This window comes from Rhincodon typus, chromosome 16 (genome assembly GCF_021869965.1).
Source record: "Rhincodon typus isolate 14 chromosome 16, sRhiTyp1.1, whole genome shotgun sequence".
Lineage (NCBI taxonomy): Eukaryota > Metazoa > Chordata > Chondrichthyes > Orectolobiformes > Rhincodontidae > Rhincodon > Rhincodon typus.
In genome coordinates this window covers 29,472,508-29,491,674 of record NC_063347.1, presented here as the reverse complement: position 1 = coordinate 29,491,674, position 19,167 = coordinate 29,472,508, and the positions used below count along the sequence as shown (strand labels likewise).

General features: G+C 40.3%; 1 protein-coding gene across 2 annotated transcripts in view; it reads right to left on the bottom strand.

Moving 5' to 3' along the window:
- The window catches only part of appl1 (adaptor protein, phosphotyrosine interaction, PH domain and leucine zipper containing 1), a 66,034-nt gene extending 46,873 nt beyond the window's left edge, over nucleotides 1–19,161 (bottom strand). The window contains exons 1-4 of one of the 2 annotated variants that reach the window (XM_020515689.2): nucleotides 19,063–19,161; nucleotides 12,172–12,270; nucleotides 7,114–7,173; nucleotides 2,193–2,264 (exon numbers count right to left, since the gene is read on the bottom strand). In XM_020515689.2, the coding sequence (XP_020371278.1) occupies nucleotides 2,193–2,264; nucleotides 7,114–7,173; nucleotides 12,172–12,270; nucleotides 19,063–19,116 (285 nt within the window). In that variant the 5' untranslated portion in view covers nucleotides 19,117–19,161. Of the gene's footprint in view, nucleotides 1–2,192; nucleotides 2,265–7,113; nucleotides 7,174–12,171; nucleotides 12,271–19,062 lie in introns of those variants that run through there. The other variant, XM_048606321.1, reaches the window with a different exon arrangement.
- Nucleotides 19,162–19,167: the final 6 nt, after the last annotated feature.

Sequence of the window (19,167 nt, the reverse complement as noted above, 5' to 3'; positions counted from 1 at the left end):
TCGTTTCCCCAATGTACAGGAGACCACATTGTGAGCAGCGAATACAGTAGATTAGATTCTTGGAAGTGCAGGTAAAGTGTTGCTTCACCTGGAAGGTATGTTTGGGCCCTTGGATTCCGGGGAGGGAGGAGGTAATTGCGCAAGTGTTGCACCTTCGCTGGTTAAAGGGGAAGGTGCCATAGGGCTGTGGGGAGGTGTTGGGGGTGAAGGAAGTGTGGACCAGGGTGTCCTGGAGGGAACGGTTCCTGCAGAAGGCAGACAAGGCAGGGAAGATTAATACGTGTCTGGTGGTGGCATCTTGCTGGAGGTGGCGGAAATGGCGTCTGATGATCTTCTGGATGTGGATGCTGGTGGGATGGTAGGTGAGGATAAGGGGAACCCTATCGCTGTTGCGGGAGGGAAGAGAAGGGGTGAGGGCAGAAGTGCGGGAGATGGGTCGGACCCGATTGAGGGCCCTGTTGACAACGGAGCTGGGAAATCCTCGGTTGAGGAAGAATGTGGACATTTCGGAGGCTCCCTTGTCAAAGTTGGCCTCATCTGAACATATGCGACAGAGACGGAGGAACTGAGAGAATGGGATGGAGTCTTTACAGGAAGTGGCGTGTGAGGATGTACAGTCCAGGTAGCTGTGGGAGTCAGTGGGTTTGTAATGGATATTAGTGGCCAGTCTATCCCCAGAAATGGAAACAGAAATGTCGAGGAAGGGAAGGGAGGAGTCAGAGATAGACCAGGTGAAAGTGAGGGCAGGGTGAAAATTGAGGCGAAATTGATGAAGTTTTCCAATTCTAGATGAGAGAGGGAAGCAGCACCGATGATATATCGATGTATTGGTGAAAGAGTTGTGGGTGGGGGCCGGAATAGGACTGGAGCAAGGAATGTTCCACGTACTCCACAAAGAGACAGGCATAACTAGGGCCTATGCGGGTACCCATGGCAACCCCTCTTACCTGAAGAAAATGAGAAGAGTTGAAAGAGAAGTTGTGAGGACAAGCTCAGCCAAGCGGAGGAGGGTGGTGGTGGGTGGGGATGGTGGGGATGGTTCAGGTCTTTGCTCCAGGAAGAAGCGGAGAGCCCTAAGACCCTCCTGGTGGGGAATGGATGTGTAAAGAGATTGCACATCCATGGTAAAGAGGAGGTGGCTGGAGCCGGTAAACTGGAAGCTTTGAAACCGGCGTAAGGCATCAGATGAATCATGGATGTATGTGGGTAGGGATTGGACCGGGGGGAGAAGACTGAGTCAAGGTAGGAAGAGATGAGTTCTGTGGGGCATGAGCAGGCTGAAACAATGGGTCGACCTGGACAGTCCTGTTTGTGGATTTTTGGCAGGAGGTAGAAATGAGCTGTGCGGGTTTGGGGGACTGTTAGCTTGGAAGTGGATGGGGAGAGATCACCGGATGAAATGAGATCCGTAACCGTAGTGGACACAATGGCCTGATGTGCCATGGTGGGGTCATGGTCCAGGGGAAGGTAGGAGGAGGTATCTGAGAGCTGGCGCTCAGCCTCTGCAAGGTAGAGGTCAGTACGCCAGACAACAACAGCACCACCCTTATCGGCAGGCTTGATGACAAAATCAGGGTTAGATCTGAATCCAAGGTTTTTGTATAGCTTTAAGTCAGTATGGTGCAGAGAAGAACTTGCAGTTGGTGCTGCTCCCATGCATCTGTTGCCCTTGCCCTTCTAGGTGACCATCGGTTCTGGCAAGTGCTAATTACAGGAGAGTTGGTGCATTATTGTAACTCACCCTGTACATGATACACAGTACTACCACAATCCCATTGGTGAAGGGAGTTATGTACTTATAGAACACCCGTAAAGTAGGCTGCTTCATTCCTAGATGATATCTAGCTTTATGCGTTGTTGGCTGCTCTTTCACCTTGGCAGGTAGACTGTATAAATTTATGTTCTAAATCTAGTCCATTTGACATAAAATATTGACAGGATTCAATTACCTTAGAAGCATGTTACCACTTCAAAATGTCTCAATTATAGTTGGTATCCCTCTTTATAAACCTTTACATGAAGTGCAAAAATTGACAGTAATGTTTCTTCATTGAAAATGAAAGTTAATGTTAGCAAAATTAGACATTTAGTTGATTAAGGGTTGTTTTACTCAATACCCATTAACATTATTGTTTGATTACTATTACCAAGATATATGAAACGTGATTGAAACAAATTGAGTTAACACTTACTTCATCTATTACTTGAGCAAATTGCTGTAGTGTGGAGGTCATGACCTCATCATCACCACCTAGGGGAAAACGCTATCAAAAAAGTTGGCAAATAAAATTAATTTGTTGAATAGCAAATAAGTCCACTTTGGTCAAAAGCAACAAAATTTCGATCATTAGACATCATTTTTTCTTCACTTAATGAGTTTTATTATGATTAATATCCTACCCAAATGACTGTTACTCACATCTTAATTTTGAGCAAGAGTTGGCTATTTGACTCCACTTGACTACCCTATAAAATAATTCATAATGAAGCCAAAATCATCTCCTAGGAAAAAATGTCAATTCTGTATTTTAGTGCTCTGACCATTGGAATAAGAAACAACTTTGTAGTAAATAAACTGAAGGGCACTTAATGCACGAAAGGGATTCCATTTAATGAAATACCATGCAATTGTGAACAGGTAGGTGTAGGGTTCGGATCTTGGTGGCGATTAAAACTATATATATAAAGAAGTTTTTAAAATTAGGATATACCTTTTTAAAAATATCGATGTTACAAAATGTGATTTTAGATTGTGTCTACAATGCAGAAAATTCTGTGCCAGCAAGTGACTTGCTCCACAGTCCTACTTAATATCACAACATAATTAGCCTTTTAGAGCAACAGTAGTCTGGCTCTTCAACTGTTAGTTTCTCATCTTATTGTCAAAATTACTGTTAGTCTCCCAATTGGGATGAATTATGTGGACGAAAACTACTAGGATACTTGCACACATACAAAGCCCTGGTAATGAATATCAAAGCCAAAGTTGAATTCTCATCCTCCTGCATTCTATATTCACCATTCTCCAGCTAAGAGGAGAAAGGGTTTCATCAATAATTGACAAACTGTCTGATGAGCAATATCGACTAGGAAGGTTGCAAATATTGATATCTGATTTGCACTAATTTCCCTTGTGTTTTTTTTTTAGGGGAATGTGAGAGAAGAGTAGGGGTGGGCACTGTTTAAATAACCCAAAAACACTCTCTTGAAGATTAACTGAATAATAACCTACTGGAAAAGGTACAAGAATGAGCTTAGTGCCTGTTTTAACAATAGTATAGAAACAACTTCAACAATTAGCATGAAAAAATATTCTGAAATGGATTATGATGACATTGCAATTTTTAACTTTGGAATTGAGATTTTATTGTACAGAATAACGACCAAAAAAAAGGCTAGGTTGGAACTAGAACAATGTGAAAGCACTGGTTTCCACTGCTGAACCGATACATTTTCTGATGTAACATAGTTGAAGAGAGGCCGAAAGGAATGCAGATAAACTGCTTTACTCTTATTTACTAACTCTGAGAGCACAGCTCAATGGTCCTCTGGGACTATGGCAATTTTACTTTTTTAGTTCAGCTATCATGACCTATTGTAAAATTATGTGCAAACTTAAAATATACCAGGTTTACTTTGCACCTAGACAAGGCTCAATACTTTTCCTCCATGAAGATATAATAGTAACGTTTTAAAATGTTTGTAACTATGCAAAATAGTTAAAACTAAAATCCATCTTTCAGATGTGCTGGAATATTCTAGATTCCCAGAAAATATTCATCTGATTGATTCTGCATTAACTTAAAATAGTTCAGGTTTTCAACAATGTCAAAAGGTAAGAGTTTGGGATTTCAGCTAATCTTTCACAAAAACAAAATCAGGGAAATCACAATTTGATTGGTCGGCGAGTAAATGCTATTAGGGAGTGTCTAAATAAATGAAAATTAGAGAAATGTAAAATGAATAAATAACTGTTAAATTGCTAGCTCTAATTCAGATACATAAGCAGACAGGAATTAAGAAGCCAGTGAATCTACTTTTTTATTAAATGATACGGTTCATTGTATCACTAAGATTTAAACTAATACATTAAGTGGTGGTGTCAACTAGTTAATTAGAATAAGTGGGAAGAAGCCAGAACTAGGCACGGCTTTAAAAATGGGCAGCAGAGACAGAGGAAGGACAAAGACTTTTTAACGTCATAAAAAGTGATATCAACATGGAAGGCACTAATTGGTGAGTAACTACTTTCTAAGTTCTTGTCTCCAGTTTGTAATAAATAGACTGTAAAGTAATGTTAAGTCATAGGAGGGTTGTTTAACCATACTGAACGTGCGTCCTGTGATATGTGGGAAGACATTCATTCTTCCTGTGGACTAAATGATCATGTGGAGGAAGTGTTACCAAGTACAGAAACCCAACCTTTGGGTTTCAAAATGTGAACGATGACTCTAGTCATTGCAATACATCCGAAAATCTTAGAACTACAAGGATAGCACATTTAGGGAAGTGGTCAGATAGCAGATAAATAGAACATAGGCAAGGAGGGACTGGATGATCACCAGGCAGTCAAGGACTAGCAGATAGGTGCAGGAGTCCCCTAAGTCCATCTTACTCACTAACTTATTTTCCACTTAGCATTCGAGTGAGGGCAATGATTTCTCAGTGGAGTGCAGCCAGGACTAAATCCAGGGCACCACATGTGGTTCAGGGGAATAGGAGAGGGGGTAAAGAATGAAAGAGCAATAGTGTATGAGATTCAATAAGTAAGGGCACAGACAGGCATCTTTGTCACCACAGATGTGACTCCAGGAGAATATGTTGTCTTCTAGGTGACAAGGTCAATGTCACTAAGTGGCTGCAGGATATGCTTCTGGCAGAAGGGAAAGGGTGAACAACTGGACGCCACAGTCCATATCAATACTAATGGCACAGGCAGAAAGACGGATGAGGTCATGAAGGTACTTCTGAGAGCTATCAAAGAAATTTAAAAGCTGACTTCAAAGAGAATTTTGCAGTGCCACAAATTAATGAGTAGAGAAATAAGAAGATCAAGCAAATGAATGTGTGGCTGGAGAGATGGCACAGGAGGAAAGGTTTTAGATTGGAAGCATTGGAACCAATTCTGGGTCAGGTGGCATCCAATAAAATTTTCCACTGAAATGTGATATGTTAACGGGAAGGATAGGTTATATTTTAGTAGGACCAAAACCAAAATTCTAACAGGCAGATTTGCTAGTGCTTTTGGGGAAATTTTAAACAAACTTTTCAGGGTGGTGGGAAACTGAGAGAGAATTCAGCTAAGATAGAAACAAAGCTGGCAATAGTTGCAAGAAATGTAACAAGTGAAATTGGAAGGCAGCAGAAACAAATGTCAATACCAAATAGGTTCAAAATATGTAAAACAAAAGTAGTAAAAAGACAAAATTAAAAGGTACCCTATCTGAATGAGTGCAGCATTGGCAATACGGTAGATGAATTCATGGTACAGATACAATTCAATGAGTATGACCTAATTGCCATTCTAGAAATGCAGGGGAACCATGGCTGGGAACTGAATGTTAAAGGGTTTTTTTTGGGCATGTGAATTGTGAGGATGCAGCAAAGAAGGTTCAAGGGGATGTGGACAAGCTAACTTAGTGGGCAAGAACATGGCAAATGGAATATTACATGGAAAATGTAAAGTTATCCACTTTGGTGGGAAAACAAAAATACAGAACATTTCATATGTGAAGAAAGACTGGCAAGTGTTCATGTCCAATGGGACTTGGTAGCTTCGTTCACGTGTCCCTGAAAAATAAATGCATGAAAGCTAACATGCAATGCAATAAAGCCATTAGGAAGGCAAATGACATAATGACTTTTACTGCAAAAGGATTTGAGTACAGGAATAAAAATGCCTTGTAATTTTATACTGCCCTGGCAAGACAGCACCGAGAGTATTGTGTATAGCTCTGGTCTTCTTATTCAAGGACATAGCTGCTTTACAGTATTAGAATAAGGAAGAGGCATTTAGGGCCTATTTGAGATGAGATGGCTGTGGAGGTTCAGACATTGAATACATTCAAGATAAAGATCAATAGATTTCTAGATATTAAAGTCATTAAGAGACTGAGAATACAGCAGAACATGGAATTGACGTAAAAGATCAGCCATTACCTAGCTGAATGGCAGAGCAGGCTTGAAGGCCTACTAATGGTCCTATTTCCGACATTCCTATGGACTAACTATGTGTTCTGTAGGAATGTTCTGTATATCCAATGAAGAAATAAATCAATGCAGCAGAGAAATAAATCAAAACAGAACGGAATTGAAACAGTGGAAAATATTTCATGTAATTTTAAATTTAATGCAATTGCTTTTTAAAATTCCATGATCTGTGGCCACTGACACTAAGTTATTAAGGAGCTTATAACTCTTAGCTGTGTCATAGCAGGAACTCGCTTAGACACATTACTGCACACTTCCTCTCAGATTAACTGTGACACCATTGATTGATTCCAAGCACAAGGCATTTAATGCGCTGCAATTACTTATTGTTAAATATCCTGAAATCATCAAGCTTACATAACTGCGTGTGTGTGTGTTGTCTGTCTGCGTACGTGAGTATGCACAGAGAAGATGCGTAGCATTCTTCAGTCCACCGGGTTTATTCTTTTCTCAAAAGTTCCAAAGCCTAATCCCATTGCTCCAAGCTTACCCATATCCCAATATTACTGGCCTCAAATATTTATTAATTTCTTCCTTAAAAACACAATAGTATTTGCCATGCTTACAATAGATATTTCTCAACCTCTCTTTTCACAGCTAATTTCAAATGGATGATACTGAAACACTGACACTTCCAATTGGGAGAATTATTTTTTTTCCTATGAACTCGATCAAAACCCTTCATAATCGAAAGGACTACCTTTACCTTTACCTTTCTCTGCTTCAATGGAATTAGTCTTTGTCTATTCCACTTTCTCAATTATTATACTGTACCCAGCATTCAACTGAACACATGCTACAATGTTCTTTCCATAAATCATAATGTAATGAAGGTAGTTTATAGTCAAAAACTGCCAGGGCAGATCAGAGTTCCATTTTTGCTTTCTTCAAATTTATTTTTACCTGTTTCTCATATTCCTTGAGCAGCTTGGAGGTCAAACGTGTTGCTGTGCTTAATTCATTCTGCAAAAGAAAACTTAGATCAAATTAGGTTTCTGGCTTATGCTCCCTTCATTTCTTGCAAGAACATGCTCTTCATGGGGAATTGTTTTGCAGTGACCTCACCAAATTTCCCAAAACAGTGCACATATGTTTTTCATTCTTGCACTTGCCAATCAGTTTTTTTGCTCAATCATTACAATGGATCAAAAATTTTGGATTGGGCACAGAAGCAAATACCCTGGTTCAAAAGGCACCATTCTACTTGGCAGTGCGAAGCAACATACCTGAGTCTAGTGATGTATGTATGTATGCTTGCATATTTTTAATTATGGAACACAGCTGATTGTGTTTTTTCCTGTCATAGTCAAGGGTAATGCAACACCCTAGATCAGCTGGCTTAGTGGAGATGCGGTTTCAAAACTGAATTCTCTGCTGTCTGTATAGATAATGCTACAACAAGTATTGCCCTTGTCAACAATGTCACGGTGGTTGCTTTAAACCTAATTAAAAATCCAGTAATATTCACAATGTAGTTCCTTTATCTGCAATATTTTGCTTTTTATCTGAAGGGAAGTCTCAACAAGAACAATCAAAAGATAGCAAGAATGAACACAGAACAAACAGCATCTGGGAGAGAAAGAGTTAACATTTCAAGTCAATGATCTTTAATTAGGACACAGGTTACAGCAACTAAATTCGGTTTGCAGGTAGTAAATATTTGCATGCAGTAATTCTATCACACCCTGCCCCCTCACCTTCCTATTTTTACTCTTATTTTTATTGTTATTGTTCCCTAAAATGTTATGGGTCTTTAACTAGCTTTTTTTTAAGACATTCAGAACACAGGTAAAGTCACAGAATGTAAATGTGACGAAATTCAATGCAACATAGTAACTGTGTGCTTAAGAAAGATATAGCTGTTAACTGATAGTTCATCTCCACTTTCCTGTTTAAAACAGCAACTGTAGCTACTGGCACTACTTTGTTGCCAAGGCATACCACTGGTTAGCAAATTTCAAAATCTTAGATTGTTTGACAAATAGCAAACTGAGAGCCTAATGCTGTGCTAATAAAAATATTAGACCTGCAAGGATGTTGGCCACAACGGAGTACTCCACACATGGCAAACCATTACATTAAAATATTTGCTATGAAGCTCTTAAGGTACTACGCTGCTCAATTTTCACAGTTGCAGTAAAATCTCTGCTTTTCAGTAAGACAAAATCTGTAATAGAGGTTAGGTTTAGTTTTTTGGAATCTATACTTTTCAAGTTTTGCTGACCATAATATAACTGCAATTACTGCAACACACACTTGTATTACTCGTTAAAATTTTAAAAATCTGTTTGTCCACTCGTCCTCCTTTATAATGTTCTCTTTCCACAGCTGCTGCCTACGTATTTCCAGAATTTTGTTTATACTTCAGATTTTACCATTTTCCAACATCTGATTTTAGCCCCCTTCACCTCTCTGTGTATCTCTTTATTGGATATTCAAATAATTTTGAAATGATAATTACATTTAGACTAGTTAATTATTTAATATTAAACTGCATGTGTAGCCCACCTGAGTCAATTTCTTCTGTCTGTTTTACAAGTTTGAATGAAAAAAAGCTTAAAAATACATGTTCCTGCCTTAAATATGTTCTCCCCAGCTAGCATGCTGAGCATTTCCAGTTTTTATTTGTTCAATGTTATTTGTCTCAATTCAGTTAATCACTTACAAACTTGAAAACATTGGCTATTGTATTCATTTATGAATTTTCAAATAATCAGTGTATTTTGTTTCAATCACAAACAGAGAATACTGCAGAAACTTAGCCAGTCTGGCTCGATCTGGGGAAAGAGAAACAATTCAAGTCCAACATGATTCTTCTTAGTTTGTTTTAATGTTGCACACGTTAGTGCACATTGACATTTCTAGTTCAAGTGTACGACTAATACTCTTGAAGCATGTTTAGATGTGTGTTTTGAAGGTAGAAATTTACAAGTTAGCTCGACATCTTCCTCTCAAGTGATTAATTTTTGCTTGTCTAGTGACTGTGTTTAACCAGTGAATGATCACACAGACCAAGGAGGTCCGAATAAGATCACTATCAGTCCCAAGTTAACTAGTCACAACTGAATTCTTGGTAGTGTCACTGGAATTCACTGCCTGCCACTGCTAGAAGGAAAAAAAAATGCCAGGATGCTTATATCATGTGACTGCCTCAATAGGTTTGACAATGACAGAACATAGAACATAGAACAGTACAGCACAGTACAGGCCCTTCGGCCCACGATGTTGTGTTGAACTTTTACCCTAATCCTAAGGTCTATCTAACCTCCAACTCTACCTTATACTAGCATCCGTATGCCTATCTAATAGCCGCTTAAATGTCCCTAATGAGGCTGACTCCACTACCCTCTCCGGCAAGTATTCCATGCCCCAACCACTCTCTGAGAAAAGAACCTACCTCTGACGTCTCCCCTATATCTACCTGCGCTCACTTTAAAACTATGCCCCCTCGTAACAGCTACCTCCACCCTAGGAAAAAAAGTCTCTGGCTGTCTACTCTATCTACACCTCCGATCATTTTGTACATCTTTATCAAGTTACCTCTCATCCTTCGTCATTCTAAAGAGAAAAGCCCTAGCTCTCTCAACCTTTCCTCGCAAGACCTTCCCTCCATTCCAGGCAACATTCTGGTAAATCTCCTCTGCACCTTTTCCAACGCTTCCACATCTTTCCTGTAATGAGGCGACCAGAACTGGACACAGTACTCCAGATGTGGCCAAAACAGGCTTTTGTATAGCTGGAGCATAACTTCACGGCTCTTGAACTCAATCCCTCTATTAATGAAAGCTAACACACCATACGCCTTCTTAACAACTCTATCCACTTGGGTGGCAGCTTTCAGGGAACTGTGAACATGAACCCCAAGATCCCTCTGCTCCTCCACACTGCCAAGAATCCTTCCGTTAACCCTGTATTCTGCTTTCAAGTTTGTCCTTCCAAAATGAATCACCTCACACTTTTCAGGGTTAAATTCCATCTGCCACTTCTCAGCCCAGCTCTGCATCCTATCAATGTCCCTTTGTAACCTAGAACAGCCCTCCGCATTGTCCACAACGCGACCAACCTTCGTATCATCCGCGAACTTGCTAATCCACCCATCCACTCCTTCATCCAAATTATTTACAAAAATCACAAATAGGAGATGCCTCCATTCTCACTAGCTTATCAACAACATCCACTGTCAAAATTTGATGTACAAATATTCATTTTAATGAGGCACCAGAGGTGACTGACACATACTGCAGTAATGAATTGAAGCCTTCAGAATGAGAGGGTATATCTACTATGGTGTACCTCCAATGATAGTGATTAAAAGTACATCATTGCATGTGTGAATAAAATAGTAAAAAAAGTGAGAGTGAGAGGTAAAGCCAGCATTTATTGTCCATTCATGTTCTGGTGAAGGTGGTGATTACTAATCAGCCAAAATAATTCTAAAGGGTTGGATATAGAGTCATAGAGATATACAGCACAGAAATAGACCCTTGGTCCAACTCATCCATGCCAACCAGATATCCTATATAAATCTAGTCCCATTTGCCAGCATTTGGTCAATATCCCTCCAAACCCTTACTATTCATATACCCATCCAGCTGCCTTTCAAATGTTGTAATTGTGCCAGCCTTCACCACTTCCTCTGGGAGCTGATTCCATACACACACCACACTCTGCGTGAAAATGTTGCCCCTTCGGTGTCTTTTATATCTTTGTCCTCTCACCTTAAACCTATGCACTCTAGTTTTGGACTCCCCACTGCAGGGAAAAGACCTTGTCCATTTACCCTATCCATGTCCCTCATGATTTTACAAACCTCTAAGATCACCCCTCAGCCTCTAATGCTCCTGGGAAAATAGCCCCAGCCTATTCAGCCTCTCCCTACAGCTCAAACTCTCCAACCCTGGCAACTTCCTTGTAAATCTTTTCTGAACCCTTTCTAGTTTCACAGCATCCTTCTTATAGGAGGGAGACCAGGACTGCATGCAATACTCCAAAAGTGGCCGAACTAATGTCCTGTACAGCTGCAACATGACCTCCCAATTCCTTTACTCAATGCACTGACCAATAAAGGCAACCATACCAAACGCCTTCTTCACTATCCTATCTACCTGCAGCTCCACCTTCAAGATATTTCTCTGTCTAACTGGAAGATATTCAAGTCCTTACTCAAAATGGTGAGTATAAACTTTCTAATTGGTGAATAGGCCACGGTGTCAACTCCTGTCCACATAGCCATCACACCATATGGAGTAGGAGCTGGTGTCTCCACTTGAATTCAGGAAAAATGTTGGAGACAATTATTGCACTCCTCTCACTACACAAACTGAGGTTACATTTCACAAAAAAAAAGTAGGTTCTGAGCTTTGCAGTAAATTTATCAGTTGTGCCATCATGCTCTAGAAATCCTTCTCCAAACCCATATACCTCTCCCTGATTCATCTTTCTTTAAGTCCTTCAACCAAGCTTTGATCATCCTGCCTCAAACCTCTTCCTCTGGCTCAGTCTTTGGTTTGCCATTTTTGAAGTGATATGGAATGTTGTACCACGTTCAAGGCATTAAGATATTTATGATGCTGTATTAGTTCTGCATATTTGTGTCCACTTATCAGCAAGTGGCTGAAGAGAAAGCAAATACTTCATCGTTGTTCAGGAAACCCATCTAGTACTGAGCAGTCACTATCTTTTCTTTTGGGAACTTTAAGAAAATTTGTTGTCTGCATTGTCACGAGTATGAGGCTGGATGATCAGTAGACATAACAAGAATAAAAAAGCAAAGGACAAAGGAAACTATAGGATGGGAATCAGGTAGACATATTAAAATATTCAAGGTACTTAACTCTAAATAGTTACAGAAAGTAGTTACAGAAAGCAGTTAAAGCTATTTGCCATTGTATCGCAGCACACCACATTTCATTTTATGCAGATCGCCAGTAACTGATGTCCTAGTCCGATAATTTATGATACCTGTGCATCATAAATCCTCTTCATGGCGTTGTAAAGTTGGTTGGTATAATTTGAGATGGCAGCAGCATCTTCTTCAAATACTCCCAGCAGTGAGCGTGTCTATCCAAAAATTTAAGAAGAGTAAAAGCTGAGTTTGTCAATATAAATATCTGGTTTTTGAAACTATAACTCATGTAGATTAATCAATACATCTCTATCACGTAGCAACAATGCAATTGAACTGTTTAATTAAATAAAACATACATTCACTATCTACAGCAAGGCTCTGCTGGGATTAATAGGCAAGAACCAAGATCATAGTAAGAACTACTACTTGCTAATACTTCAGCTACATAACCAGCTTACTTCACTTTCTTTCTTCAAGTTCATGAGAATGTTGCACTGTTGGAGGGGTCATATTCTGGATGATATGCTAATGAAAGTACTTTGCATGCTCTGGTAGATTTAAATGTTAGCACAACACTTTTTGAAGGGCAGTAAAGTTCACTTTATGTACTTGAAGAAACTGAACCCTCTATCATCAGCTAAAAAAATGCTCTAATGTATTTTACTGTTGCTGTGGGAGCTGTTATGTTCAAACTGGCTCCCGTGTTTCCTATATTAAAATGGTGACCTAATTGGTCGCAAGTGTTTTGAGGCAACAGTAGAAACATTTTATGATTTCTCAACCCACCAGCTGGCCAAAATGTACTTTGGCACCGTTGATCATATGATCATTTACCACTTATTGCTTTTGAAAACAATTTAGTAATATTAAATTTTCCAGCATCCTTCCATGTATGAAAAATGATAGACAGGCAGCAAACAAATCAACATCCGATGGGATGTCGTTTTAGAACATACAGCAGTACAGCATAGGAACAGGCCCTTCGGCACATGTCTGTGCTGAACATGATGCCATTCTAAACTAATCTCATCTGCCTGCAGATGGTCTGTATCCCTCTATTCCCTACTTGTTTACGTTTATGTCTGAATGTCTCTTAAATATCACTATCACATCTGCTTCTACCACCTCCCTTGGCAGGGCACTCCAGGCACCTATCATCTTCTAAGAAAACTTGCCTTGCACATCTCCTTAAACTTTCTCCCTCTCACCTTAAATCTATGCCCCCTAGTATTTGACATAGCCCCTGGGAAAAAGACTCTGACTATCTACCTTATTGATGACTGTCATAAATTTATAGACTTCTAAGAAGTTGCCCCTTAGCCTCCAACACTCTAGTGAAAAATAATCCAAGTTCATCCAACCTCTCCTTGTAGCTAATCCACTCCAATCTGGGCTACATCCTAGTAAACCTCTTTTTGCACCTTCTCCAGAGCCTCCACATCACTGCTGCAGTGTGGTGACCAGAACTGTACATAATACTTCAAATATGGCCTAACTAAAGTTTTAATCAAAAATAGAAATTGGTGGAAAAGCTCAGCAAGTCTGGCAGCATCTGTGGAAAGAAATCAGAGTTTAGGTTTTAGGTTGAGTGACCCTTCCTCAGCTTTACAGCATCCGCAATTCTTTCGGTTTTTATAAAGTTTTATACAGCTGCAATGTGACATACCAACTTATATACTCAATAGTCAGACCACTGAAGGCACACATGCCAAATGCCTTCTTTACCACCTTATCCACTAGTGCTGCCACTTTCAAGGAGCTATGGATTGGCACCCCAAGATTCCTGCGTATACCAACGCCCCTAAGGGTTCTGCCATTCGCTGTATACTTTCCTCTAGCATTTGATCTCCCAAAATTCATCACCTCACACTCGTCCAGATTAAACTCCATCTGCCACTTCTCCAACCAATTTTCCAACTGATCTATACCCTGCTGTATGCTTTGACAACCTTCCTCACTATCCACAACTCCTCCAATTTTTGTGTCATCTGCAAACTTAACAATCAGAACACCTATAGTTTCATTCAAATTGTTTACATATATTACAAACAGAGGTCCCAGCACTGATCCTTGCAGAACACTGCTGGTCACAGATCTCCAGTCAGAAAAAACACCCCTCCACAACTACCCTCTGTCTTCTGAGGAAGGGTCACCGGACCTGGAACATTAACTCTGTCTTTTCCTTCACAGATGCTGCCAGACCTGCTGAGCTTTTCCAGCAACTTTGTTTTTGTACCCTCTGTCTTCTATGACCAAGACCAAGCCAATTTTGTATCCAACTTACCAACTCAGCAGGGATCCCATGAGAGTTAATCTTCCAAACCAGCCTACCACGACGCAGCTATGGCACACTTTTGCTGACGGCAGAACATGCCAATATTTGACAGGCAGGTAATGCCAAAGTGCTGCATAGTAAGCTACCAAGTAGCACTGTAGATTGTTCTGGCATTGACATCCTCTATTGCCTAGCTACTGGCATTGACCATTGTGGAGGCACATGCCAGCAGACAGGAGATGTTGTCACTTTACTCTGTCATTAGTTAGTGACTTCTAGGCATGTTAATCAACGTCCAGAATCGGCATGCAATCCTTGAAGGAATCAATGAAGCAAGAGCTTTGGGCATCCTACTAATCCAGCTGACTCACTGTATAGAAATTTGTTGAACACGCATTCATCTTCCACCCTACACATACACCTAAACCTAAACCAAAGTTACTTATATCTGATAACCTTGAAAAGAAAACTTGGAAGCTCTGCTTTTGAAAAGACTGTGAAATTGGTGATTTGTTCTGCCAGATATGCCAAAAGGTGCCACAGAAAATGAAGAATCATACCTGACTCAAAACATCAACCATTGTCAAACCTGCAGAGTTTCTCCAGAATTCTATATTTATTTCAGAATTTGTGAAAAGACAAGTTGTCCCTGATAAACCTGGTTGGATAATTGGATACAACAGAAGATTCAAGGTAGTGCAGTAGATTTTATATAGATTTTCAAAAGGGTCTTAATAAAGTAATGCAGCTGCAAAGTAATACATAGTAAAGTAACAGACACATTAGGAAAATAGAAGTACTAGGATAAAAGTGGCAGTGGTAACAGTAGTGATGAATGAATGATTTTCTGACTTGGGTTATGTAATGGGGTCTGCAGGGATTATTATTATTATTAAGACCATTATTTTTCTTTTTGTACAACTGATCTGGACTTGGGTGCAGAGATAGTAGGAACTGCAGATGCTGGAGAATCTGAGATAACAAGGTGTAGAGCTTGACGAACACAGCAGGCCAAGCAGCATCAGAGCAGCAGGAAGGCTGACGTTTCGGGCCTAGACCCTTCTTCAGAAAAACTTGGGTGCAGTAGTGTTTACAATTTCAAAACCCCCGGATAATACAATATTTGGCAACAAAGTGGATGGCAATAGACACTGGGGACATAAACAGACAAGTGAAATACAAAGAACAAAGAAAATTACAGCACAGGAACAGGCCCTTCGGCACTCCAAGCCTGCGCCAATCCAGATCCTCTATCTAAACGTGTCGCCTATTTTCCAAGGATCTGTATCCTTCTGCTCCCTGCCCATTCATGTATCTGTCTAGATACATCTTAAATGACGCCATCGTGGCTGCCTCTACCACCTCCGCTGGCAACGCATTCCAGGCACCCACCACCCTCTGCAAAAAGAACTTTCCACGCATATCTCCCTTAAACTTTTCCCCTCTCACCTTGAAATCGTGACCCCTAGTAATTGAGTCCCCCGCTCTGGGAAAAAGCTTCTTGCTATCCACCCTGTCTATACCTCTCATGATTTTGTAGACCTCAATCAGGTTCACCCCTCAACCTCCGTCTTTCTAATGTAAATAATCCTAATCTACTCAATCTCTCTTCATAGCTAGCGCCCTCCATACCAGGCAACATCCTGGTGAACCTCCTCTGCACCCTCTCCAAAGCATCCACATCCTTTTGGTAATGTGGCGGCCAGAACTGTATGCAGTATTCCAAATGTGGTCAAACCAAAGTCCTATACAATTGTAACATGACCTACCAACTCTTGTACTCAATACCCCCTCCGATGAATGAAAAGCATGCCGTATGCCTTCTTGACCACTCTATCGACCTGTGTTGCCACCTTCAGGGTACAATGGACCTGAACACCCAGATCTCTCTGTGAGCACATACATACCGGTATGACTTAATTTAAAGAACTGTTAGGTGATGGGGGGGAACAGACAGTGTTTTGAAGAGTGGGGGTTCAACAGTAAAGCAACCTGGGATGTATATCCACAAGTCTCCCAGGGTGGCAGGACCAGTTAAGAAGAAAATTAAGAAAGCTTAATGGATACTTGGTTTTACAAACAGTGTTATTTAATAAAAAATACATTTATACAAATCACTAGTTAGGCTTCAGCTGAAGTATTATGAAGTTCTGGGCACCACACTTTTGTAAGGACATCAAGACCTTGTACAGGGTACAGAGGTGGTTTAGCAAGTGATATAATGCATAAGGATTTCAGATACATTGAGAAATTGGAGTAGTTGGGAATAATCTCTTCAGAACAGAGAATGCTGATGTGACACCCAATTGACATAGTTAAAATTGGGGTTTTGATAGAAGAAATAAGGAGATAATGGGTCAATTATTAGGGCATAGGTTTTGAAATTGTAGCAAAAGACAGAGAAGATATTAAGAGAAAATATTTGCAGGGAAGCCAGACAAGTATACTAGGGGGAAATAAATACAGAGTTATCAGGAAAGATTTAGATAAAACGGGAGATTCAGATGGACTATTAACCAGCCAGTTTAGCTGATTAACCTGTTTCTGTGCTCTATATCTGTGCAATCTGGAATGCATTACTTAAAAGGGTGGTCAAATCATATTCCAACACAATGGACATGCATTTGAAAGAAATTCATGTGCAAGATTATAAGGAGAAGGCTGGAGTAAGAGACAAAATCAGGCAGTTTTTCCCAAAGAAGTGACATAGACATGGACATGGACATACGAAGCTCAATAGGAACAGGAGGGTGTGGGGTACTTGTCCACAGATCCCTAAAGGTGGCAGGATTGGTTAATATGGTAGTTGTGAAGGCATACAGGACAGTTGCCTTTATCAGTTGTGGCATTATTAATAAAAGTAGGGAGATTTTGTTGGAGTTGTATAAAACTTTGGTTAGGCCAAAGTAGTACTGTGCGCAGTTCTGATCACCACACTGAAAGAAGGACATGATTGCACCGTCAGGGGTGCAGAGAACATTCACCTGGATGTTAACTGAGATGGAGTATTTTAGTTATGAAGAGAGGCTGGATAAGTTCAAGTTGTTTTCTTTAGAGCAGAGAAAGCTGAGAAGAGGTGCTTATTGAGCTGTGTAAGATTTTGAGGGGCATGAACAGGATGGATGGAAGGCATCAGTTCCTCTTAGTTAAACGGTCAATAACAAGTTGATAGGCAGAAAATTTAGAATGGGTATGAGGATTTTTTTCACCCAGAGAGTGGTGGGGTCTGGGATGCATTGCCTGGAAGAGTAATTGATGCAGGAAAGCTCAGAATCTTTAAGAAGTACTTGGATGACCACTTAATGTTATAACATTCAAGGCTATGGGCCAAATATAGCAAGAGGGACCAGTGTATGAAACAAAAACAACATTGCTGGAAAAGCTCAGCAGGTCTGGCAGCATCTGTGAAGGAAAAAAATAGTTAGTGTTTTTGGTCTGGTGATCCTTCCTCAGAACTGAAAAGCACCAAAGCACTTAATGCTGCCACATAAATAGATGTATGTCTTTCTGTAGTAAGTAATATAAGAACCTCATATTTTTGATCTAAGAATGGCTTCAGTTTGCACCCAGGCAATTCCCATATGTTAACCATAGAATGTTGTATTTGCTGTGTGTTATTTTGAATAATCTTAAAAGTATAACTTTTTGGTGCTGCTATATTTAAAACAAAAAAAAAATCTTAGTTTACTGTTAAGGTATGACCTGTTCCCTGTTGTTTGCAAGTTGGGTAGTTTAGAATTACAGCACAGAAGAGGGTCATTCAGCATAGCATAGAATCATACAGTACAGAACCTCTATGGCCCATCGAGTCTACACTGACAAAAACTACTCTAAAGGTACACTAGTTCTGAATAAAAATCGAAAGAACCGTGGATGCTGTAAATCAGGAACAAAAACAAAGTTGCTGAAAAAGCTCAGCAGGTCTGGCAGCATCTATGAAGGATAAAACAGAGTTAATGTTTTGGGCCTGGTGACCATTCTCAGAACTGAAAGAGGTTCTTATATTACTTACTACAGAAAAACAAACATCTACTTATGTGGCAGCATTATGTCTTTCGGAACCACTCAAGTCTGCCGTAATAAAGGAAATGTCACTGACAGCTTGCACACAGCATGATCCCACAAACAACATTGAGATTTACAATCAGAATCTGTTTTTAATGATGGTTGTTGAGGGCAAAACATTGCCTACGATATAGAGGAGAACTCCTCATCTCTAGCGACATGCGACCTCTAGGTCCACCTGAGAGCAAAACGAACTTTGTTTTAATTGTCAGCTGTAAGTGGCCGCCCAGATTCCGCCAGTGGGATGTGAACCTTTTGACTGAGATCTTTACGATCAATGAGCCACTGCTATCACAGCAACCTGAGCTCACTGATATACCCTTAAAACGCAAACGGGCAAAAGGTCGAACAATTATCCAGAGGTTGTCTAGAAAAACGCCACTTTAGATTTGAGTAAAATACAGGCAGTACAAAACCAGTCTTAGTAACGTTTGTCTCTGATATCCCCGTAAGTTTCACCCCAGGTGTTCCTGGCATACAGCAGATGCCTTTTTACTCAGTTCAACTACCGTTTCTCACGCCTCTTTAGCACTGTACATTCCAATTAACATGAAGAGTTATATTGAAGGTGAGTGGGCCTTTGCCCGACCTGGTCCCAGGCTAACATCTGATCGAGTGTCAGCGATCCGCCTGAAACTGGAGGCTCGGCTGCATTGATTTGTACCTGCGGGCTATCTTCCAGGGTCTCCTCGATGGGCAGTTTTTCGATCCCCAGCATCTCTGCGGCCTCAGAATCAATCCCCGCCTTTCGCTGCAAACTCCGAGGCGA